At 37.3% G+C, this 25328-nt stretch overlaps 1 protein-coding gene across 4 annotated transcripts; it reads right to left on the reverse strand.

Moving 5' to 3' along the window:
- Window positions 1-304: 304 nt before the first annotated feature.
- Window positions 305-24803, reverse strand: LOC114648202 (probable transmembrane reductase CYB561D1). 4 transcript variants are annotated; one of them, XR_007934484.1, is made up of 5 exons: window positions 24252-24803; window positions 19940-19977; window positions 17903-18312; window positions 8038-8165; window positions 305-583 (listed from the first exon to the last, which is right to left on the reverse strand). XR_007934484.1 is itself a non-coding variant. In XM_051925004.1 (4 exons), coding segments are annotated over exons 1-4 (612 nt in total). In that variant the 5' UTR covers window positions 24415-24803; the 3' UTR covers window positions 7289-8164. The 4 variants fall into 4 exon arrangements, 3 of the variants coding, with proteins under 3 accessions (XP_051780964.1, XP_028652926.1, XP_028652925.1); XM_051925004.1 differs by lacking the exon at window positions 305-583 and having other exon boundaries at window positions 7289-8165; XM_028797093.2 differs by lacking the exons at window positions 305-583; window positions 8038-8165 and having other exon boundaries at window positions 9428-18312; window positions 24252-24497; window positions 24586-24803.
- Window positions 24804-25328: the final 525 nt, after the last annotated feature.

Below are 25328 nucleotides of genomic sequence, written 5' to 3' on the forward strand. Positions count from 1 at the left end.
TTCATGGCCAGCTTTCAAACCCAAAATACTGCCAAGTATCAAAGCAGTGTTTTCAGTATTTTGGCCACCTAAACCCTGACATAGACAGACACAGATACAAGTTTTGCCACACAGCACACATTTATTACAGTGGGGAAGCGCTTATCCATCTTTACTCACAGCAGCACGGTTCCATAAGCAGCACACAGCACTAATACGCAGTCCCTATTTCTTCTATTTCTCTTCCTCTTTCTGCCTCCACCCGACTCTGTCTCCCCAAGTGAAGTGAGGTGGCTCCTTTTATGCTGCTCCAGGGAAGTGCTCCAGGTGGCTTGTTAGCCAGATCTAGAATCACTCCCAGCTGTAGAGAAAGCCCAATGTAGCAGGGTTGTGAAACCTCCACAGCTCCCCCTTGTGGCAACCACGGAACTCAACAAAGCAGCAGCAAACTCCCATGAAGCCCTGCAGGAATCTTTCATGTAGTGTAACACCAGCAGCGACATATATTAGGGCTCTTTGGCTTGCTAATGCAAAATCAATTTGGTTGCCACTTTTGGGGTGGACTCTTCTGTGTGTGAGAACTGACATCTAATGAACCCTCGACCTGAAGTGGAAAGTATAAAATGGCTACAAATAGTGAAGAGCAGCTGCAGAACAGAAGAATAGTGAGTGCTTTGGACTGTGCGAATGGAGGATAAACTTGTAAAACTAGATCCAGAACAAGTGTTAGTTCAAAAAGAAAAAAGATGGAACAAGATTTCAGCAAACCCAGCATATTTGTTACGTGTGGTTCACTCACTAGGATAATTGCAGAAATTCATATTGATTGGATGCCAAAATGCAATGTGAGGTAACTTGAAAACATAACAAAAACTTGTGAGGGATTAGTCATCCCAGCGATTACTAGTTGTATAATTTGACACCCACAAAGGCAACAAGACCTAACAACTGCAGTTGTTACATTTGACATGTCAAACTAAGTCTTCAAATGTGAGCTTTACTTACCTCCCGTCTTTGGCCTCTTCCTGACTCTAGACACAGCCTGCCCTCTACTCAGAAGGGGCCTTAAACCCTGGAATCTCTTTTGCCCTGTGCTATAGGGGCTAAGTTGTGGAACTAGAGTGGAAATTGCAGGAACCAAGATTTTGCAAGAACCTGTTGAAATTGTGAAGTAAGTCTGCTTGTTTTACTTTTTATCATTGTTGTTCATGATACATCTAGTCTTTTAGATTACTATGGATGGCTTGATCCTCCTTACAGAACTCCTTAAGCTCAGTAATATTTGCTTTTTTTGTTGAAGAAGTATGCCATGCTAGTTCCAGTTCCTACAAACAACATCTCTTTGAACTTTGACATGAAATTCCAAAATACTAAATTTCTCTTTTTTCCGCCATTCTTGGTAGAAACATTACTTTGCCTTATTGCTGCAGAATCCAGTTGTACCTCATGAACCGATCTCCTGAATGTTCCATTTGACTTTAGGTAGCAAGTTATCCTGGTCCTGATATAGTAAAGCATCCCCTAACCACAACACTAACATCAAAATAGGCATGAGATCCGTGTTGTGGATTGCAGTGTTTATTGTTTCTCCAGGAAATACAGAAAGTACAACTTTTGACTTATCAGTCCACTGAGCATTATTTCAGAACTCTTCAGAATCACAGAGGTGCATTTCAGTAACTGCGAGTCAGTCATGTTCTTTCTTGTAAATAATATTGTCCTCTTGGTTTCTGCCAAGGATCCTGTTTCTATCTTGTGCATTTCAGATGGTAGAAAAACAAACACTGTCCTTCAGCTCCCTAAATGTTGTTATAAGATTCTTTGACTTCTTGTAAAATTTACTAACTAGATAGATAGATAGATAGATAGATAGATAGATAGATAGATAGATAGATAGATAGATAGATAGATAGATAGATAGATAGATAGATAGATAGATAGATAGATAGATAGATAGATACGTTATTTGTACCCAAAGGGAAATTAACATTTTTACAGAAGCTCAAAAATAAATATAATGAAAACAAACAACAACCCCTCAACCACACATACAAACTTCTAGCTTGGATAACAGAGACCTGCTGCTGTCAATGCAGGCTTGTAGCTAGCTGAATGACGAAAAATGCAGTATCTTGATCTTGGAGAGATTCTGGAAGCAAGTTCACCATTGGAAAGACTGACTCCTACCACAAAATGAACAATCAGGCTCTGGCTCATTTCTGACTACAGAAATGTTTTTTCATCCCATTCCAGACTGACATTTTCCAAAAGTTTTCAGGAAATGTTTTTTGATTGTCATATGTCAGCTGATAATGGTCAGAAATACATGTTGAGCAGGACTGGCCTGGTTATTCACCAAACTGTTAAAACATCTTTATGTCTTAAGTCAGTATGGCACTGGCCCCTCACCCCATCTTATGCCCAAGGCTGGCCAATGCTCTCTGTGACTCTGAACAGGGTTAAGAAGAAGTGGAATGGAAGGACCAAACTCTGTTGTATTTTTTTCTTTCAGAGTCTCTACTATATAGTGCATTTACCAACAAATCATCTGTGTTCACTGGGATAAATATGAAGATGTACTGTACATAATCAGACAGGGAACATTTTTCACTGCACTGTCACTGAAAAGCACTATACACAAAAATGTCACAATAAATAAAACTTGTTTGTTAAAAAGCACTTTTCCAAACACATACCTTTTCTTAGCTAACACTGTCACATACTGTACTCCTTTACAAGGGAAATCTCGTCAAAGCACTAATTTAATTCATTCGCTGCACATGTGCAACAGTATATATCCTATATAGCAAGTATCATCATCTGCAGGGGGTTTCAAGGAGCCCCTTACAACATGAAGTGAAAATGTGCCTCTCAGTATTGCACTAAGACATCTTCAGTCATTGTTCAATAAAATGGACTAGTAATGCAATACAAAGTGGCCTGACGTTCTCATACATGCTGTGTTAACACGTTGGCCTCTTCAATGTTTGTTAGTATGTGACTGATAGTTTTGTGTATCCCTAAAAGCCTTCACTTTTAATACAATATCTGGATCATTTTTCATCTAATGTGTGTCTCAGCTGATCAAATCAGGAGACAGCTGGGAAGACTCTGCATAAACAAGGCTTCAGGGTGCTAAAAACATGTGTCAGACAACTCTGTGGGGTCCTTTAACACCTGTTCTCCCTTTCCCTGAATTTACAGTTGTGGAAAACATCCTGTGTGGTCCCAGTGCCAAAGAAAGTGCATTCCAGTTATCACAAGGACTTCAAACCAATTGCTCATACTTCATACATTATGAAGATCTTTGAGAGGGTAGTCTTAAAACAGCTATGACCAATGGTTTCAGAACATTTGGATCCTCTGTAGATTGCCTATCTGGCACATTTAAGTGTGGAGGATGATCTCATCTACATGCCCCACAGAGTCTACCCCCACTTGGACAAAGTTAGCACCATAGTCAGGATAATGGTCTTTGATTTTTCCAGTGCCTTTAAGCACCATTTTGACTTGAAGAAAAACTTCAAGGCTTTGAATCTTGACACCCCTACAAGCTCCTGGATCATGGACTACCTGACCAACAGAGGCTGAAGGACTGTGTGTCAGAAATAGTGGTGTGTAATACTGGAGCACCTTGGGGAGCTGTCCTGTCTCCCTTCCTGTTCACCCTCTACATAACAGACTTCCAGCACAATACCAGCACTTGCCATCTACAGAAATTTTCAGATGACTCCTCCATCATAGGTTGCATTAATAATGAAAATGAGTCAAAGTGCGGGGAGGTTGTTGGGGAGTTTGTCTTGTGGTTCAGGGACAACAACCTGCAACCCAACATCAGAAAGACAAAAGATCAGATGGTGGACCTTCAGCATGCCAAGGAGCCTCTGAGACCAGCCATCATCTAGAAGGAGGATGTGGAAGTGGTGCAGAGCTATAAGTGCCTGGGCTTTTACATAAAGAACAAACTGGACTGGTCTGATACAAGAAGGGCCAGAGCAGACTGAACTTGCTATGGCAACTCAGGTCTTTTGATGTGTGCAGCAAGCTGTTGGAAATGTTCTACCAGTCCATAGTAGCCAGTGTGATGTACTATGCTCAGTCTCCTGTTGAAGCAATGCAAGCACAAAAGAAGTACAATGCCTGAACAAACATATGAGGAAAGCCTGCTCCATCACAGGGTGCACCCTGGACACACTAGCAGCTGTTGTGGAAAAGAGGATGATGGCAAAATTCAGTGCCATCACGAAAAATCCCCTCCATGAGATGCTCTCTTGCAGCACTTCTATTCACAGGTCTCTGGGGGTCATTTCTGCCCACTGCTATCAGGCAAGTCAATGCTTCCTCCTGATGTACTTGTTAAATTAATTTTGAAATATTTACACAATACACATTTATTTAATTTGTTTATCGATTGATTGGCTGCATTAGATGTCCTGTGAGTCTGTCTCCTTGTTTTTTGTTTCTGCTGCTGTATGCATCTGAATTTCCCCATGGGATTAATAAAGTTTATCTAATCTAATCCTCACTGGTCAACAAGCTGAAGACAGACATATTACTATAAACCTCTCTAATCTATCTTATTTTGTTTAAAAGTAATATCAAAAAGCAACCAATTATCAATGCCTTTAAGTGAAGTTGCAGTTTCCACCAAATAAGGGTTATTTTGCCTATTTAATATTCATTTAACAGAAGCACTAACCCCCACCATCCCCCTTCATTGGAGATGCACAGCAGCCAAGCTGTTTCCAGAAGATAACAGCACTCACTGACAGATAAAAACACACTTCGTTTTTTTTTTCTTCTTTGCTGACTGCGGTACAAGTGACACACTGAACTTGATGATTCTTACTAGTCACTCAACAGGAATGTTGGAGGTGCAAAGCAAGACTTTACATCTTGTGAGGCTTATATACCATCTTTCACCATAGTAGTTCTTCTTTATGCTCATAAGAAGAAGAAGATGAACAAGCCTCTCAAATTAAGGGATCAATTAAAGGCTCTTCTGTGTGTGCAGCTCCATGGAAAGGTGCTATCTTTTTATATGGGGCACCACACTCACTTACTCTGGAACTCCAATGATGATCAGCCAAATAACCACTCAAATTCACATGGGTGCTGTCTGTGTTGAGATCACTCTAAAGATGCTCAGATTAATTAGCGACTCTACACAGACACAGTGGGTGGGAGCTAATGTTTGCCCTGAGACCAACTGGTACCTTATCCAGGATTACTTCTGTTTGTGCACCAAATACTACTGGGATAGACTGTAGCCCAAACTCTGAACTGGATTAAACAGGTTTGACAATATTGTGTTATCTTTCCATTGTGAACTCCTTTCCAAGGCACTTTAGAGATAAAATACCAAACAGTTGTTTCTGTATTTCTTCATCTGGAGCACCAGCAACTTAAATGACTTGCTCAGGCTCACACATTCACGAAGACTGACCTAGAAAGTAGTTAGATTACAAAGCCCATGGCTTAGCTATAAGACCACTCTAAGTGATAGCACCCCTTCACCTCATCCATTCTGTAATTTTCCCATGAGGTTATGGAATTCTTTGGTGTGTTGTGTATTTATGCTGCTGAAAAGTTGCTGACATGTTTGGGATACCAACACTAATATCCTGATCTTGAGCACAACCAAGCATTTGCATCACAACACCTAACAAAGGCTGTTTCTTCACTTTCTTTTAAGATTTCCTTATGACACATAACTGAAAACATGTTTGTGGTATTGCATCATCTTAATCAGCACAAATGAACAAGGAATCGACGCATCTTTCAATCAACCATTTTCTAAAATTCTTACCAGGGACAGGGAACAATGCAGGAAGCAACCTCATGCAGATTAAGATATCAAGCTATTATAAGGCACATTCCCATACACACCACACTCACATTGATCAATATTGGGGAAAATCAGATATGTCAATCAATCTAACATGCACAGCTTTGGGACTTGAGAAGAAACTGGAGTACCCAGAGAAAACCCCACACAAAACAATAACAGGAATTAAACAAAGGCCCCTAATGAATTATTGTCTACTAGCCATGGTACCTGTGAAAGACAGGTAATAGAATAATTTAAAAATATTTGCTCTCTTGTGGCCTACTTGTACATTCAGCGTCTTTCTTCTATATTCACCTGTGTCTGAACCTCTCTTCATCCGCACTCCCTCTCTCAAGCATGTTCCTGTAAAGCCTGCTTCTCAGACTGCATCATTGTTTCCGAGGTGTCTTTCTCACCTCTTGTCTGGTTTTATGCTATACTAATGTATTTCACACTCGTACTTCATTTTTCTTTGCATGACCAAAGCCAAATTGACCAATCACACCAAATCCAAACTGACTGAGGGAGTGGACACACAGACCTTAGTGTTTTATTATATAGTAGATTACATACTGTATATAGTGATTACATCTTGCCTCGAAAGCTTGCATATTGTAATCTTTTTAGTTAGCCAATAAAAGGTGTCATTTTGCTTGACTTTTCACTACATTCATAATGGCTAACATGGTACAACACCCTAGTACTACATTATATAGTAGATAATGAGCAGTACAAAGGAAATTTTATTATGCAGCCATTCGTTCACTGCAGCAGTTGCAACATATCCTAGCAGGATGGATATAAAGGAATTAAACCTGGACAGGGCCAACACATGCAAAAAAAAAAAATAAGTGTGTCTTTAGCATGTGGGAGAAATTCTGGAATACCTGAAGAAACAAAGAAGTAGATATGGGTAGAACATGCATGCCATACAGACAGTGACCAGACCAGGATTAGGAACACACTCTCCGTGAAGCTGAGATGAACTGACAAAGTATGACACTACACTGCCCTAAAATAATAATTCTTTACATTTATATAGTCACATATTGCAAAGTGGATGGATTTCAAAGGATAGCATATTTGGGTAGCATAGTTGAAAAAAACATACATGAAGTTTGCTTGATGGCCAGTCTAATTCTACATCCAACAGGTCACACAACTTCTTGGGGAATATCTTACCTTGTGTAATCTTTTGCAGCAATGTATTCAGTTAATTTGAAACTCTGTCTGCGTATCCAATCCCACACGCCTTAATAAACTGACAGTCTGCACACATAAACTAGTTCTGGAAGATTTCGTGAGATTTTTACTAATTTTGAATATTTTATTTTTTATTATTTTTCAAACTAAAATGGTCAGCTTCCCAAATACCAAAAAATGGGTAATTATATCAGTTTTCTGTGACATGAGTAATATTCTAAGGAAGTTATTTAAAAAAATATATATTTCCAAGCCATAAAGAGGCAGAATAATGTAATGGTTACATTACAGCTAAAACAAAAGCATCAATGACACTTAACGGAACAGAGTGTCAGGTTTCAATCTTTAACTGATTTTTTTCAATCCATCTCTGCCCTTGTTATTTATTCTCGGCATAAACCATTGTGACACTCAAAATGAAACTTGTGCTCTAGACGTAAACACATCAGTTTTTGTCAGCTGATGGCATGCAGCTCCACAAAAGATGCTTTAATGAAAGTGACATTCAGAGCAGGTCCCAAGAAGCACAAACGTGTCGCTAGAGATATACAGAGCACAGCAGGAGAACAGTCTGTACGGTCACATAGGATTTATTTGGGCTAACAGCCTTGCTGCAGAGTCGCAGCTGCATATTAAAATATAGCGCTGGGGGGGTGTAATTGTCAATGCAGCTAGCTGCTTATTAACACTTGCTGACAGATACACATCCTGGTTAAAAAAGAAAAAAAAAAAAAAGACAAAAACGCTGAACTTCAAAGCAGACAGCATTTGATTTATGTGCAAGAACAATAAATGAAACATACATTTGGTATTAGACTGAGATGTAAACCTTTGTAGACAAACCTTTTTCATTCAGGAGAGTTACAGCTATTTATCTTGTAATACATAATCTATTTAAAATATAAGAAACAATTATTTATATATGCTTTTTCAGTCACATTTTGAAAACTTTATGGAAAATGCATGGCAACCATCATTATTAATCAGCAGTTATGTAACAAAAGTTTTATTTAGCCCATACCAACCTGCCTTCTCTCAGTGCCAGGGAATCATGTCATGTAGTGACAGGTATCCACTGCAAGTTAGAACTGTCTGTCCAAGAAATAAACTTCTTGCCAGATGAGGACAATCACTAGTTCCTCCTTGTGGTTATCTAAAGAAAGAATTATTTATTTTTTTATTTGGTTCACATAGAACAGTGCTTTACAAGATTTTTTAGGCATATAAGCATCATATACGATTGTACTAAAAAATTGTTTACATAGGTGGTGTAAAAGCTAGCCCAGCCACAGACAGACACAACAACGCAGTGTCCACAACACACACGTTTATTTACAGTAATATATACAAACTATTTACAGTGCACAGTCCTTGTATCTTCTGGCCACCTCCACTCCTGTCTTGCAAGCTCTGTCCTTCTTCCACCCGACTCCGGCTCCCTGATTGGAGTGAGACGGCCCCTTTTATTCAGCTCCGGATGTGCTCCAGGTGCCTGATGATGGACTTCCAGCAGCACTCCCCAGTGTGGCGGAAGTGCTGCCCTTGCACCCAGAAGCACTCCGGCATAATCCATCCCTGGTTTGTCAGCACTTCCTGGTATCCCGGAAGTGCTGTCCCCCAGGGATCAAGAACCGGCCGGGTATCCAGGGAAAAGAAGTGCCGTTCTCCCGTCTATCACAGTGGTTGAAATACTACTTCTATGCACAAGTAACATTGGCACAGCTCTTACTGGCTCTTCTAACAGGCAATGGCCAATAGCATCTAATTGTGTTCAATCACTTGTAACTTTTGCAGAATCATGGCAGCCTGCAAGTAAACAGTTAGCTTGCAGTATGATGTGGGACGGTCTGTAATCTTAATCAGAAAAAAACACTCCAAAAATTATTAATAACAAACTGAAGTGAAACTAGCTGAATTCAAATCATGAAGCAGACTCATATTTGTACCACTTTTCAGTCACTCTTCCAAAACTGTCGGTGCAGACTACTATAATGCTTCATTGAAATGATTATAAATGCATCATCCCTCACATCAAGTAAGCCCCTAGTATCCCCAGTCTCAATGTAGACCAGATCTATGTAATACTTTACTCACTATTTAGGATTTGCTTAAACACTGCCGCTTGGCCAAAATGACTTTCTCTCAGGTCAAAGATCTTCACAGTACCTCAAATGTGCTTCATAATGAGATCAGTCATCACTACAATAACACCCAGTATTTTTTAGTTACTCTCTACATACTTTAAATTTAAAACCCTGAATTACATTGAGAGAGTTTAAGTGGCTGAATATTTTTAAAGTCTCTACCAATACTCTGTAAAACAGTCACCTTTTCCAACTCTGCTTCTCACCGGAGTGCAATCTTTATATAAATAAATAATAATAAAAAAATTACATGAACACAATCAATGAAAACTGCATTTAGTCAAGACTTTATTAAAACCCAAAACAGCAACACACAGGAAAACAAAATATGAAAAATGCACATAAATCCACTACAACACCTTTAGTATAGCACATACTGTGGACTGGACAGACAACATGGATGTAAAAGAGGATCCAATTATTTCAAACCCTGAGAAAAAAAATTTGAAAAAAATCACACAGCAGAGTATTTTAGAGTCATGGGTGTATAAAATAACAGCCAAAACCTTTCCAGGTGCTTAGAAAAGTAAAGCTAAGCATCAAAATGCCAGTGGCAGACAGAATTTTACATTATTCACGTTGGGACAAAACAAACAAATCCTTCAAGGCAGCAAATAATGGCAAGGATTGTGCTCTATGGGAAAACCTAGAACATATGAATGTGAGCACAAGGTAACACTTTACAACAGAACATGATCACAAAATCCTTGGTAAAATTCAAAAGGACCAATATCATCTGAGTACAAGCTGTAATTCCAGATGGAGCACCCAAGATTGCACTGAAACTTTTTAAACCTTACACAAGCAGCAAAGAATGCTACCAAAAACAGACAGCAGTAACTTAATGGTTTATGTAAACAGTTAGGTTCAAAAACATTGAAAGTCTTATCAAGAACACAAAATAACTGGGGATATTAACTTCTTATCAAATTGAGTACAAATCTGATCAATTATTGGCCAAGACATTCATTGGCTAGAATCAAATACAGTAAATGTACAGTAAGACAATTGCAAAGGTACAACTGCACAAACATTTACATCCATAATAAAATATTTTAATGTTTTACATAAATTAATATGCTTTACAAAATTTTTTTCTGAGCTTTAGCTCCTGCATTAACAGTTAAATAATGTAAACAAAATGATTCCAATTGCTTTTCAAGAATGTACAAATGAAACAAAGAGTTAAATGAAAATGCAGAATAAAATTTACAAAATAAAAAAGAAGTGCTTACATTAAACAAAACTTGCATGCTCCTGTTTTCAGATATTTTTATATAATCTTTCAAATTAACACATAGAAAATTCACTAAAAAAGTCAAACAGAGCACCAGTGATGCTAATCTGACAAGCGTGAGGCCTGGCCTCGACCACTGCTCCTGGATAACACTGGCAGAAATGTACCTCCAAAAAGCAGGATGACATTATAACCACAAAATAACAGTGTATAGTGCAATGTATACTATCAGGCCATGTCTGTTTCACAACACTTCACACTGCACAGCCTTTTTTGATATGCCCAAATATATGATCATAGATTGTAAATGCATAGTAACTGTTCAATCTATGAAAACATCAAATTAAATGAACTAAACATTGAAATAAAATCACAGAATAAATAGAACACAATAGCATTCAACACAAAAGATGAATGTACAGCTAGGAAGACTGAGAACATTACTGTACACACAGCCCTTATCATTGAGGACAGATATAGCTTTTGCTTAGAAAACTTCATAATGATACAGCATAGGGGAAAAGGTGACATTGGATCATAGCCTGTTTTGTCAGCTGACTTTATGTCACACAATGGACACCCCTTGCCCCTTCCACACCTAGGCTCTTACAACATCACCAGAAGTACAAAAAAGTGGAGGAGTCTGTGTCAAGGCACTGTGTAGTGCTGGGTGAGAGGGCTTGGTAGGTGAACTTGATCAATTACATTTCTCATTTCCAGTAAATAAGGTTTCTAAGAAAATCAGTCAAAAATTTTACATTATCAAGAATGCATTACAATTTATTGCCATGAAGCTTGACTATAAAATGTATGTTTTAATGTGTAATGAAAAACAAGCTAAATAAATAAGTAGGATTAGTGTTTCACAAACATCCACTCAACAGAATTGTCAATATTCATCTTCCAAAATAAACAGAATATTTCATCCTTTAAAGCACAGACCACAAAGTGTCAAATTAAAATGCAATAAATTATGAATGAAGAAGGGTGTGTCGGAACATGTCGTTTTGTGAGTCAAGATCACAAGTCAATAAACTTTTCACATGATCACAGAGCTATGCATTCACAACTACAGCATGATCTGCTTTGCACTGGAGCTTCTCACTTCTATAGGAGTACCCACTATCTAGGTACATATAGTATGATATATATTGATAAAGTCCAAATTTCATAAAATTAAAATAAATAACATGATAAAAAATATTTTATGTAGACTTCTATCATCAAACATGAAACAAAACACTATTAAAAAAAATAAAAAGAAATACTCAACAAATATGATTAAAAGAGCCTTCTAGAGAGGTAAAATAAAACTGAATAAATAACTGACAAAAAAGCCAGAAAATGTAGTATAACATTATAGCAGTATCTGCCAGACTGCATTATCCCCACTGAAAAAATTCTAAATGGGAACAACCTGTACGTTTTTCAGGAAAACAGAACAAGTTGACATACTTAGGACTGTATCAATAGGAAAAAATTAATTCCACTCTGGAAAAATAAAATTTAGAAATACAATGTTTAGACTGTTGACCCAAATTAATGCTGAATGCATTACTTTTTTTAATTACCTTTCATTTTTCAGCACGCAGTTATTTTCAAAACTACTTAACCCAATGCAGGCTAACAAGGAGCATGAAATTAACTTGCACCAATTTTGTTTCTGTTTGTAAAATTTTCATTTATTTCTCACATTCAGAAGTATCAATTTTATTAACTACTTTGTAATTTACAAATAAATGAAGGTTTAGTTAACACAAGTATGGTTTTAACAACCATTTTTGAAAGAAATCCAGGAAGCATTCTGTTGATATTTATAAAAATCAGAAAACGTTATACTGTATCTGATGTTAAAATATGTTGCCTAAAGTTCTAGTTTGTGCAGGATTAAAATTCGGTGATTTAGAACATATAGGGGGGACTGAAGACAACACGATTTGCACAGAAAGATACCACCGAACACAAGAATGGTCAGTGCAATTTTAAGTAAATGTCATGCTAATTAACAGATATGTGGTATATGCACTGAATGAATTAGGAAAAATGAGAGACTGGATGAAATAAGTATACTAAAGCAAATATGCAAAAAAAAAAAACTTTGAGGATATTGGATTCTGCTTTTTGCCTAACTTTGCCAGAAAACACTATAGCCCCCTCTCCCCCCAAACTTAATGAAGTGGGGTTTTTAATAACAGCTAAAACAAGCAATAAGAAACTCTGAAACTTCCCTAAACCTACACAGACAAGTTTATTATTCTTTTATGACTCGTTACAACCTTGAATCTCTAATATATGAATGATAAATTATCTTCCCATGTCAAGAAAGAAAATTAAAACCAAATAATTTTACCATTCAGGTTTTCATGACACAAAGAAATTTAATTGCCATTGGAAACTACATTTAGATGTATTCTTTTTTTTCTATATTTTTTATATTATATCTACACTGTAAAGAAATAAAATAATTTACCCATATATAGACTAGGGTGTTTTTGATGCTTAGCATATATTAAATTTTTCTTGTTGAACAATATTATTTTGGAATATCTGCATATATTTATGATCTGCTCTCACACAGAATTCATGCTCACATTTTTAAATGTCTTTTCTTAACAGTGCATCTTCTCAAATGCACTCTTCATTCTTTTCCCATCACAGAACAGCATGCTCAGATTCTCATCAGTACATTTTGCTCTCATTAAAAATGATGAATGAAAGTAGCAATATTTAATGTCTCAGTACAAAAGACATTATGAAGGAACTAGGTACAGCACTTCCATATTAGTCTAACAGGGAATTATTCAGTCAATTACTTTTGCAACCGAATATTTTTAAGTAATGCTATCTCCAGTTTATAGGTAAAGTAGATTTAACTTGTGGGTTATCATTACACCAATGGTACAGTTTTTGAGACATGTACTGGACTGCCTGTATACACATATACCTGTTTAGTTAGAAGCTTATTCCAAAGCACTGAACAGAATTTTGCCACAAACCATAGTGCTCAGTTTTTAGTACAGAAGCCAATGCATTAAGTGCAGTTAATTGAAAGCAACAAGAAGTCTGATGTTTCAGGAACTAATAAGACCGTAGTTTTATTGGATTTTAACATTTGCCAGACTTAGGTACTACATGTCCAGAATCTCATTGCATTTATACTGGCCATTTCTTGTCCATATTATACATTAAGTGGCTATTCAGCATGGTTATTTTTATCTTGTTTTAATGTTTCCTCAGATATACTGGTTTAGTATCATTCTGATGTAACGGAAGAACATCAGGAGATTTTACACTGTCAAAATACACAGTGCACCAGCCTGCAAGTTTTGCACAGGAGATCATCTTATAATATATCTATTTTACTACCTAGAGTCTAGATCTATGTGTTCTGTGGTGGACTTACACATATACTTCGTTTATGGGTTAACAAATGTTAACATAGATGGGAACAGAACATAGTGCTGAGAAAAAAGAAAAGGAAAGAATGTCTTTATGATGCAGAATTCAGCCAAACACCAGCAAAATATTTGCTACACTAGATGCCAATGTTTGGGCTAGACCTAGACTGTTTGCACAGTGTGAGTATCTGTCAATCACCTAAAAATAATGCAGCAATTATTTCAAAAACAATTGCTATTATAATTAATATAAAAAGCCCTGAGTCAGTCTTTTACACCTTACCATGTGAAGATTGCTGTATCAACATGTATTTCAAGTAGCACATATTTAAACCTTTCCTTATTTATTCCCCCAAACAAATACAAAAATCCTTGCAACATATACAAAGACACAGAGAGAAAACACCTTATTTTGGTAAACCATACTGACACTTTAGCCGATAAAAGAAATTCAGCTGTTAATGTCCTCACAAAATCGAGATTTAATACACAATTAATATCGCTTGCCAATGCCAGTTTATGAGAGCTCATACTGAGGCTAAAACTTAACAATGAATTCTTTATTATTTACATTTGATGCAGAGATAGTAAGTCAAATTATTTTAGTTTCAAAAAGCTCTTTTACCATCATAATATAACTCACTTCTGTGTTCCATATTATCTCAGCAGCTGCAAAGGAGATTGTTTTGTGAATCAGAATTCCCTCTCCATAGTTCTTTTGTTTTGCTATAGCTAGAGGAAAAAATGACCAACCCAATCTCCTTTTAAACAAAATTGATGTTTACTACTTAAATAAGTCCTCTACGTCTGACCACAGGAAAATAAGATGTGAAGGCACTTTCTTCCTTTTCTACTCATGAGTTAGACATCTAACATTACATATTAATTAATAGATAGATAGATAGATAGATAGATAGATAGATAGATAGATAGATAGATAGATAGATAGATAGATAGATAGATAGATAGATAGATAGATAGATAGATAGATAGATAGATAGATAGATACTTTATTTGTCCCCAAGTGGAAATTAACATTTTATGGAAGGTCACGAGAGAAAAAGAGGAATAAATAAATAATGCATAATTAATAAAACAAACAACAACTCTCTAAACACACATAAGAACTTCTGGAATGATCATCTTGCAAATCTGATTAGATTTTTGCAAATTTGAGTTCATCTTTCAATGCAGGACAAGAAAAATAAAATTGCTTTAATTTTTTTTTCATAGTATCAGCAAAATCCTATGTTTCCCAGTGCTGAAATCTCACACTCCTCATAGATCTTGACAAACTATTTTTTATTGACAACTTTTTCTACTTCTCATATAAATATGATGCTATCATTATTTCAGACCTTGTGTCGCCATTTCTAGAACTTGAATCATTACAATACACTAATGCAGCACACCACTGGCAATTAAACCAACTAATATTGACAAATGAAGTCTTTGTCACATTCATGTCTACAAAAAATTGTTGTTTTGATAGAGACCAATGTTCCCCAATATATATCTGCAGGAACACTTTGAGAAATACATAAAGAAGAGTTGATTCATTTCATACATTTCACATAAAGCGTAAAGCAGTAGAAAATCTAAATGGATTACTGATTTTTGTAAGACCAACAAGGAATATGAATTTCTTTCTAATAATATACTCAGCAAAAAGTTTCAAGTGAAAACAAAATTTAATTTTTGACCATAATAGAAAAAAGGAACGAATTTATAATTCATGCCATTATTATTATGAGCATGGTGAAAAGACCAGTAAGATGTTATTTAGAGAATACATAAAAAGAAGGTTTGGAACAAGGTTGTAGAGATTAATAATGCAGTTGGAACTAAAGTAAGTGAACATAAATAACTAATATGAGGCTTTATACCCATCAGAGTGTAATGAAGGAGATGCATATGTTAACAAACTCCTTAATAAAACAGAATTGCCAAAGATACACAACATCTAGAAGAGCTGGTCAAACCACTGAGGCTCTCTGAAATTAAGGACTAAAATGTCTTTATAAAGAGGTAAAGCCTAAGGTTCAGATGATTATCCAGCAGAACTGTATAAATCTGGTAAATTAATGCAGCTATGTTTGAGAAAGCTGGAAAAGAAAACATTTTACCCAAAACTGTATACTAGGCAGCATTTACTGACTTTCCAAAGACAATGAAGAATAAGCTCCTCGAATGTGCATCTAACACAACAATTTTATTACTAAATTATGATGTTAAGATTCTAGTGAAATTTCAGATAGTGTACAGAAAGCATCCCATTCCATTTAGTCACAAGGTCAGTTTAGATTTAAGATAGAAATATATCTATTGTTTATTCTTCCGTGCTTTCTTGATATAGGATATATTCCTAAAATACCCAAGCTATCACAGGTCTTGTTTATCTTTGGATGTAGAAAGGAGTTTTGATTGAGTGGAATGGGGATAGTTTTTTTTTTATTCTACTAAACAATATATATGTGCTTGAATAAAATTACTGTACTGTATGCTGGAAACAACTATTCAAGAACACAATATAAATTCTAATAATTTCATATTAGATCATGGCACCAAACAGGACTGTCCAATATCACCAATCATTTTTGAAACTTCTATAGAACATCTACTTGTTGGTCATTAGACACAGCTAGAGAGAAAGGGGATTATAAGGGAAGGAACTAAATAAAAAAATCTGTCTCTAAGTTAATAATATGGCAGTCTATGTCACAGATCCAAACTCATCATTGCCAATCTTATAAAATGGATTGGATAAATGTTACATAATCTCTGGGTTCTAAATTAATTTGAATAAAAGGCTACTGTACTTTTTCCAATCAACTCTCTTGCATGTCAGACAACGTAAGATCATTTTTTCTTGATTGCTTCACAACAGTTTAAATAAGTATAAGTTATAACCTCAAAGGAAACTTAGGGATCAATTAAGATTCAATATAATGGAAAACATTAAACAAGTTGTTTATAGGTGGTCATCTCTTTAGCTCTCTTTACTTTGGAAAAGTAGTATTGTCAAAAATCAATATCCCTCCAAAATATTCCTATATATAAAAATCACAAAAAGAGTATTAAAAGAAGTTCTAAAGCAGAGGCTAGCATGACATTACCTAATTTCAGGTTGCTTTACTAGTTTGAAAACATTTATACCTTGAAACAGGGTTAGCTTTGTAAAGATAACCTTGTTCAAACTACTCTTTATAAAATTTTCTTTATATCTCAGCCATCAATAACTATAATCAGTTTACTAGTGATCTAAATGTACAGTACTTGCTTAAAATATAGAACCAGTGCAGACAACAATTTTAGAACATTAGAACACTCTAGACGAGAACAGGCCATTCAGCCCAACAAAGCTCGCCGGTCCTATCCACTTATTTCTTCCAAAAAATCATCAAGTAGACTTTGCCTACAGTAGAGGCAAAGATGCTATTCTCTGCCGCTCCAGCATATGATAGTCGTATACGGAATTTCAACCTTTTGTAGCATACACAGTATTTAAGTGATTGGTTTTTGAACCATTAAAGATCTCTATGTTTCCATCAGTATTTACATTTGAAAATATTTTAAGTAGTAATAAGGAAGCTATTGATAGTATTTCCAGACTTTCACAGTGCACATACCTAGGTAATAGTTTCTAAAATCTATTAGGTTTTATTGTGTTTTTATTCTGGTGTGATTTTAAGCTTTAAAAAAAGTTATTATAGCCCATCCAAATCATTTGTACATCAGGTCAGTTACACTGCAGAATTCAGTGTGAAAGTGCTTAAATGTAGTTAGTTAGTGGAATTAAATTAAGTATTTCATTCATTCTTTATCCTTCCAGTCAGAGGTGTCCACTTAAATATACTGGTACTAGCATATGAAACACAATAAATTAGTGCAGAATAAAATTCACATACACAAGTACACACATTCACACAAACATATGCATAACCAAGTTTTGACCTAATCCTCAGTGCAACACTGCAAACAGCAAAAGGGAAATCTTTTAACTCTTCTCATTTCAAATCACATTTGAACCTTTTTCTTTGGTAAATATCCATTTGTAATTTGGTTCATAACCACCAGGGCCGGGAAAAGTGGCAGAAGCACAAAAACATACCAAATAACTCCCTTGAATGTAGCCTGGAACCAGTCTGAGCACATGCCCAAGACAACTGTGGTTGTGGCCAACAAGTAAGTCACCAGACCGCAGGTAGCATGGTAGAGCTTAAGCCGTGCCACAGATGTGATCTTCAGAAGTTTTGGAAACAGAAGGCAGACGCCACATAGAACTTGACACCCAGTGGCTACCATGGTGCCCACACCAACAAGACTGTGCCAAGATACGAGATGAGGCCGCTCTGACAGATTCTTGCTAGCTACAATGAATGCCAGTCCAGTGACACTAGACATAACCACAACAGCTTGGAGCACCCAGTGCAGTCGAACCTTTCCCTTTGTAGACTGAAAACAGAAAGGAGAGCCTTCACTGGAGAAGAGTAGGATGCCTTCTGTCATGCACAAGCAAAACTGAAAAAGAGAAGAATGTGTTTTTAAATCATGCAGAGGTCACTGTCAATATTCCTACTGATTAGATGGTGCCTTGTTGGTCTTAGCTGGCTGCCAGTATAAAAATATGTTTTTATTTGAATAATTATAATTCATTTGTTTTCTCTTTAGGCTAGTCCAAAATCTAATTTTGATTACCTTAGCTATCTGCCAGAACTAGCAATAATTTACTTGTTTTTTCTTTAGGTTAGTCCAAAATCTAATTTTGATTATTCAAACCAAAAGTTAAATCAATTTAATTCATTTTTCAGTAAAAGACAAAAAAATTGAGATAATTTAACATTAATTCATTAAAATGAATCCTTTTCTTTGCATTAAAAATACTGATCATAAATTGACTAAAAAGCAAAAGTATCCTTGCAGGGCAGACAGAAAATGTAGAGAGGCTGATTATGCTCAACTTAAACATTCTAATTTGAAAGTACAGTATATGTACCCTGTAAAACAAAGAAAACTATTTTGAAAATACAGTAATCCCTCCTCCATCGCGGGGGTTGCGTTCCAGACCTCCCCGCGAAAGGTGAAAATCCGCGAAGTAGAAATCATATGTTTATATGGTTATTTTTATATTGTCATGCTTGGGTCACAGATTTGCACAGAAACACAGGAGGTTGTAGAGAGACAGGAACGTTATTCAAACACTGCAAACAAACATTTGTCTCTTTTTCAAAAGGTTAAACTGTGCTCCATGACAAGACAGAGATGACAGTTCTGTCTCACAATTAAAAGAATGCAAACATATCTTCCTCTTCAAAGGAGTGCGCATCTGGAGTAGAGACTGTCAGAAAGAGAGAGGAAAGCAAACAAATCAATAGGGCTGTTTGGCTTTTAAGTATGCGAAGCACCAAAGCTGTTGAAGGCGGCAGCTCACACCCCCTCCGTCAGGAGCAGAGAGAGAGAGAGAGACAGAGAAAAACAAACAATCAAAAATCAATACGTGCCCTTCGAGCTTTTAAGTATGCAAAGCACCGTGCAGCATGTCGCTTCACGAAGCAGCTGCACAGAAGGTAGCAACGTGAAGATAATCTTTCAGCATTTTTAGACGAGCGTCCGTATCGTCTAGGTGTGCGAACAGCTCACCTGCTCAATCCCCCTACGTCAGGATCAGAGAAAGTCAGCGCAAGAGAGAGAAAGAGAGAGAAGTAAGTTGGGTAGCTTCTCAGCCATCTGCCAATAGCGTCCCTTGTATGAAATCAACTGGACAAACCAACTGAGGAAGCATGTACCATAAATTAAAAGACCCATTGTCCGCAGAAATCCGCGAACCAGCAAAAAATCCGCAATATATATTTAAATATGCTTACACATAAAATCCGCGATAGAGTGAAGCCGCGAAAGGCGAAGAACGATATAGCGAGGGATTACTGTATGTTAAAGAGAAAGGCCCCTGACACATGAAACTGCTAGCTCTCAATCTCACTCTCCAATCCTTTACAAAAGTAATGGTAACAAGAAAAAAAATGTTAACAAATGTTTGTATTTGATTTTAATAACAAACAAAAAAAACAATCGCAAACTCGACTGAATAACTAATAAGGAATGCTTTAACTGAATACTAAAGGATAAGCAATAGGAAAGAAATACTTACTGCAACAGACATACATATAGGGTGCCATGAAAACAGACCTGCAGAAAAAACATAAAGGAACTCAAATAAGTAAAATAAATCAGGTACATGAAATTTCCTAAAATTAGAATCGCCAATCACCTCTTACACAGCAAACAAAATGCTTAATGCTGAAATATACCCTGGAGCCTTACACTAGAAACACAAGTCACTCTAAGGTCAGTCTACCATACCACTTGTCACTGCCTTAAGTTTACAGTCTATCCCATGCGCCTCTGCATTCTTAACCATCTTCACAGAAAATGACTTTTTTTCCAAACAGAGTTACTATTAACTTTCTAAGTCTTCTAAGATGTTTGTATGTATTATTTCATTGTTACAGCAATAAATACTTTTCTGTAATATGTATAAATATTCCTCCTCCCTTGCCATAACCTTCTTATTCCACTACAGAGTTGTGAGATGCTGGAAGCCATCTTGGCCACAAAAAGCTGAAGACTGGAACCAACCCTGAATGGGACACCAATTCATCACAGTGCACATTCAAACACCACCATACTAGTTCAATTTATAGTAACATCACCAAAACCTTAACAACTTTGGCATGTGGGAGGAAACCATAGTGCCCAGAGACACCATGAAAATGTGTACAAAAACACAGTTGTTCATATTTGCTGATGAGTAACATGTGACAACTAGCATTGCCACTTCACTGTTTGCCATGTTGAGCGTTGTGCTGTTTAGTAATTGCCATTTTGGATTGTCGGCTGTGGTGTGGACTCTTGAACTTTGACTCATAATGATAGAGTGACTTTACCAAAAGGACTGGAAAAACCATGAATGGCTGGTGTATTATGGCAAGCAGCAGACATTGGAGCACCTATTGCAGACGTTCCACTTCTCTGAGTTTACAAGGAAAACGGCTTGAAGAACTAGGAGCTGCTGAAGGTGTTATCTAGATGGGTGTCTCCAGACAAAATGCAAGACTATCTCGGCCCCAAAAGTCACACCAGGATAGGATTTAAACCAGCAGCACAGGTTTGATGGCAAGATTCAAATAAAGAGCGTTTAAGAACACTGAGCTAGAGGCAAAAGGAGAGGCTGAGGCCAGGAAAGAGAGAAAGAAATGGGAGTTGAGAAGAGGAGTGCTTCTGTGTGGTATTGTAGCGACAAAGTGGGTGAGCCACACCTTCATGTGGGCAGGGATTGAACAGCCAATGTAATACACCCAGCAAGGCTTCAGCGTATTATTTATTTTAATAATAATAATAATTCTTTGCATTTATATAGCACTTTTCTCATTATTCAAAGCGCTCAGCAATTGCAAGTTAAGAGCCTTGCTCAAGGGCCCAACAGAGCAGGGTCCCTATTGGCATTTATGGGATTCGAACCGGCAACCTTCCGATTGCCAGTGCAGATCCCTAGCCTCAGAGCCACCACTTCGCCTAAATTTTAACAGGAGTATACCCTTTTGTGGATCCCTTCATGTGGTTACTTGTGTGTTCAATAAAAGTACCATTTCATTTCATTCTGGCATCTACGTGCAGAGGACTAAGTAAAGGAGCACCCCCTATTAAAAAGCATACATACTGTAAACTTTATCTCATGCATCGCAACAGGTTGGTTAAATTAAAATCAATTTTTGTAATATTCTGAAAATGATTTGTGCAAATGGTATGTCAAAGTTGCTCAGTGGGGAAAGAGATGTTTAAGAATAAATGAAACATTGAAGCAAAGCAACCTAAAAGGGGCACCCCACAAACTTGAAGTGGCAAGCAAAGTGTGCTTAAGGGCTGTCAAGCATGCTGGGAGATGACTAATGCCAGGGAACTTACTGGAAAAGACACCAGTATGCCCAATGCCATCTGCCACAAACCAGTAAAAGAAATGGACATATTAACCTAGAGCAAGGTATGACAACACATGGCTGGACACAGGGCTCAAAACATTCAAGTTATTTATGTAAAGGTGGTCAAAGTAGGCCATCTGTCCTTGCAAGGTTATACCCTCTGTCACATATATTCTATCTAATCCTCCTACCAGCCACAACATATAAACACAAGTAAAGACATTTCTACCACTAATACCACCAACAACTAGCGCATGCCTTCACAAAGTTCTTTTGACTGTCAACGATTCTCTGAAATGTATTGAGCTGGTTTGAGAATCAAATGTTATTTTAGTTCGTACAGCTGCAGGTTATTCATTAAGTTTACCTTTCTCTTTTAAAAAAATAAAATAAATAAAATTCCACCTTATTTTACCTTTAAGGTCAGGTAGATAAATAGGTTGAGTAAAAAATTATTGCAAAACTCTGATCTGTCCAGCAATATGACTTTGGTGTACTTCACATTTTAAGATATTCTAGGCCAATACTTTTTGGTAATGAAAGAATAATATTTTGTGAAGACGTGCATATTTCATTGTCTAATTGTGCTGCAGCTGGGTAACAAATTTTCATTAAAAAAAAGAAAAAGAATTATCTCTGAAGAGAAAAAGATTACTAGAGGGATTCTGCTCTGAATAATAAGCTTCTAGCGTTTTACAGTTGGGCACATTCATTTTTGGGTTATCATGTCCACAGACTCACGTTCTTTCACACTCACATAAATTGATATCACGTTCAGGGATAATCTACTGAAATGATAAAGTCTAAATTCTGGACCTTTACAATGCATTCCCTGCATGTGTATCTACGATATATGTAAGGAAAATAGCAAGAACAAAATCTGAATATATTGCCAGTCTATCACAGGACTCTCACACACACACACACACACACACACACACACTTCTGAGCCAATTCTGTGTAGCCAGACATCCTAACAACTATTTGCATTGGAGAAGGCAAATGGAGTCCCCCAGGGAAAGGCTGGGGCATGGAAATTCCTCATACAATATGCTTGAGTCTGCAATCAAACATAATTTCAGGCTCCTTTTGATGCAAATTCTGACCGCTAAAACACTATGCAGACCCTTTTTGAACCCCTTCTCTGTTTTATTATATAGTACTAAAGTTTATGATATTGGACTTAACGATCCTGCAAGAAGCTATGCACAAACACCCACAAACAGATTGAAAACTTTAAAGTGTCTATGTTAAGGGTGGCACAGTGAGTAGCCCACTTCTTGACTCATCTTGATGTGTAAAAATCCAGTACCTGCTCATTGTCCATTCATAGTCTGCACGTTCTCCCTGTGTCTGTGTAGGTTTTGAGCTCACATCCCCAAAAACATGCTGGTTAGGTTAGCCAAAATTTCAAAACTGTCATTGTGGAAGTGCAACTGCGTGCGTACATGTGTCCTGTGATGGACTGGTGCAGTGTCGAAGGCTGTGTCCTTCCTTACACCCACTGCTGCCAGCCCCTCTTGCGACCCTGAACTGAATTAGCCCAGTCTGAGAATGTTTATGTGTCATTACTAACCAACAATCTAACACTACTCTAAAAACCTGCCTTACCCAACAGAGTCATGGAGGGCCAGAGCCTACCATGGCTGCATTGGTGGTGCACTTGAGCAAGACATTAATAAATGTTACAAGGGCATTCTATCCAAGAATGATTTACACCTTTTTCTATTTACTGCAAAGAGTGAAATGGAGCTCCCCATAACTTTACAAAACATAAAATATGGAGTGTGTGCATGTGTTGTGTATGTATTACAATTCATTTTTTACTTACAGATCTACTCAGAATAATTAACCACAATAACCATGGCACACACCAAAGTAAAAGTGCATGCATTGCTGGACTGGCACAAAGATGTACAAAACTGACCCTCAACTTCTGTTCCTGTTTCTCATTTATGTGTAATCTAAAAAGAATTATGGGTACCAAGGTAATAATTGTAAGGACACCTTTAAATAAACATGAACTGATTTCTCTATTTGTGCTCATTTTCCAGGGGCCTCCACACATATACTTTATATTTTTTTGTTGTTGGGGACAAGTAACACAAATAATAACAACTAATTGACACCATTTGCATTGACTTTTCATCATCATAAACTAATTGCTTAAATAAAATATTTGAAATATACCGGATTGGAAATAATTTACACTTCTTCACAAAATATTTGGATAATGCTGTCATCGATTAATACAATTGGAATTCCAGACCCATTTGAATGAAACCAGGAACAAGGCAGCGAAGTGCTTGTCGTGATCATTTAACAGAATGGAACGATTTTCAATTACTAGTTAACTGGGAATGATGAGCTGCAGCTGTATTTATTAGCTATCAAACTGGGCTCACACAAGACACTGCACCCAAACACGCGTGCCACCGAATTGACAGACGATGGTGTTGTTGTTGTTTTGACAGCTATACTCACTGGTGCCGGGTCGTGACAGCAGGCTCATGAAGATGGTGAAGCCAAGCGACAGCACGTGCGCCGCGATCACCGCCGTCCTACGCAGCCAAGCATACAGCCAGAAGTCGCTCATTCCGAGGCCTTCGTCCAAACCCCTGTCCAGGTGAACTCTAGGAGGCCTCATCTACCCGCCCGATCAGCAGGGTAAAAGGAGGATGACCGGCATTCTTTAGGTCGTGGAACCAGTCGGACTACCTGAGAACACGCCTATTAAAAAAAATCCGAGAGGGAGGAAGAAAGATAGATAGAAAGCAAGCAAGCAAAAGAGAGCGGAAACCTCTGGTGACCCCGCTACCTGTATGTGGCTGACGCACGGCCTTCCGGGATGAAGCGCGCCTCACCTGCAGCCCGGGGCAACCCGTGTGCCCGCCCCTACGCCAAGCGCGACGAGCGAGGCGGGGATGATCCGCGCGCTCTCTGAGCGAAACGCATCGTTTCAGCGCTACAGCCGGGCATTTTATGAAATCACTTGTTTGGACGGGTGGCTTGTTTTGCAAAGCAAGTGCGACATTCGCTATCTCTGCGTTGGTGAGCTAATGCAGGCGGAAAAAGGGGTGGGTGTAATTCTTAACTTAAAAAACATTAATACATATACTAGTATATTTAGTGTTGCCGCTGATCACAAAACAAGGTGCAATGTAGGACTGATTTAATACATGCAATAATATATTAATTGTAAGCGTTACATTTTATTTTTTTTACTCTTTGTACCAAACTGCATTATCAACAGCGCTTCGAAGCCTTCTACCTCAAACCGAAAATTCTGCCCACCACGCTGTCCGAAACGCACATGCGCACATCTCCTGTCCATGGGGAATCGGGAGACATCTGCTGGATATCATGACAACTGCCGGAAATTTAACCAAAGTCTGAATTGTTGTAATAAGTCGGCAAGGACGGTGCGTCAGATATTTGAAATATTAAAATGTGTACTTCAATTTAAATGTTTAAAGTATAATTATTCTCAATTGCAATAGAATAAAATCAAAAATAACCTCATTATTCGTATTCACTGACCTTTTGAAATAGTCCTAAACA

Source organism: Erpetoichthys calabaricus, chromosome 3, assembly GCF_900747795.2.
Source record: "Erpetoichthys calabaricus chromosome 3, fErpCal1.3, whole genome shotgun sequence".
Lineage (NCBI taxonomy): Eukaryota > Metazoa > Chordata > Cladistia > Polypteriformes > Polypteridae > Erpetoichthys > Erpetoichthys calabaricus.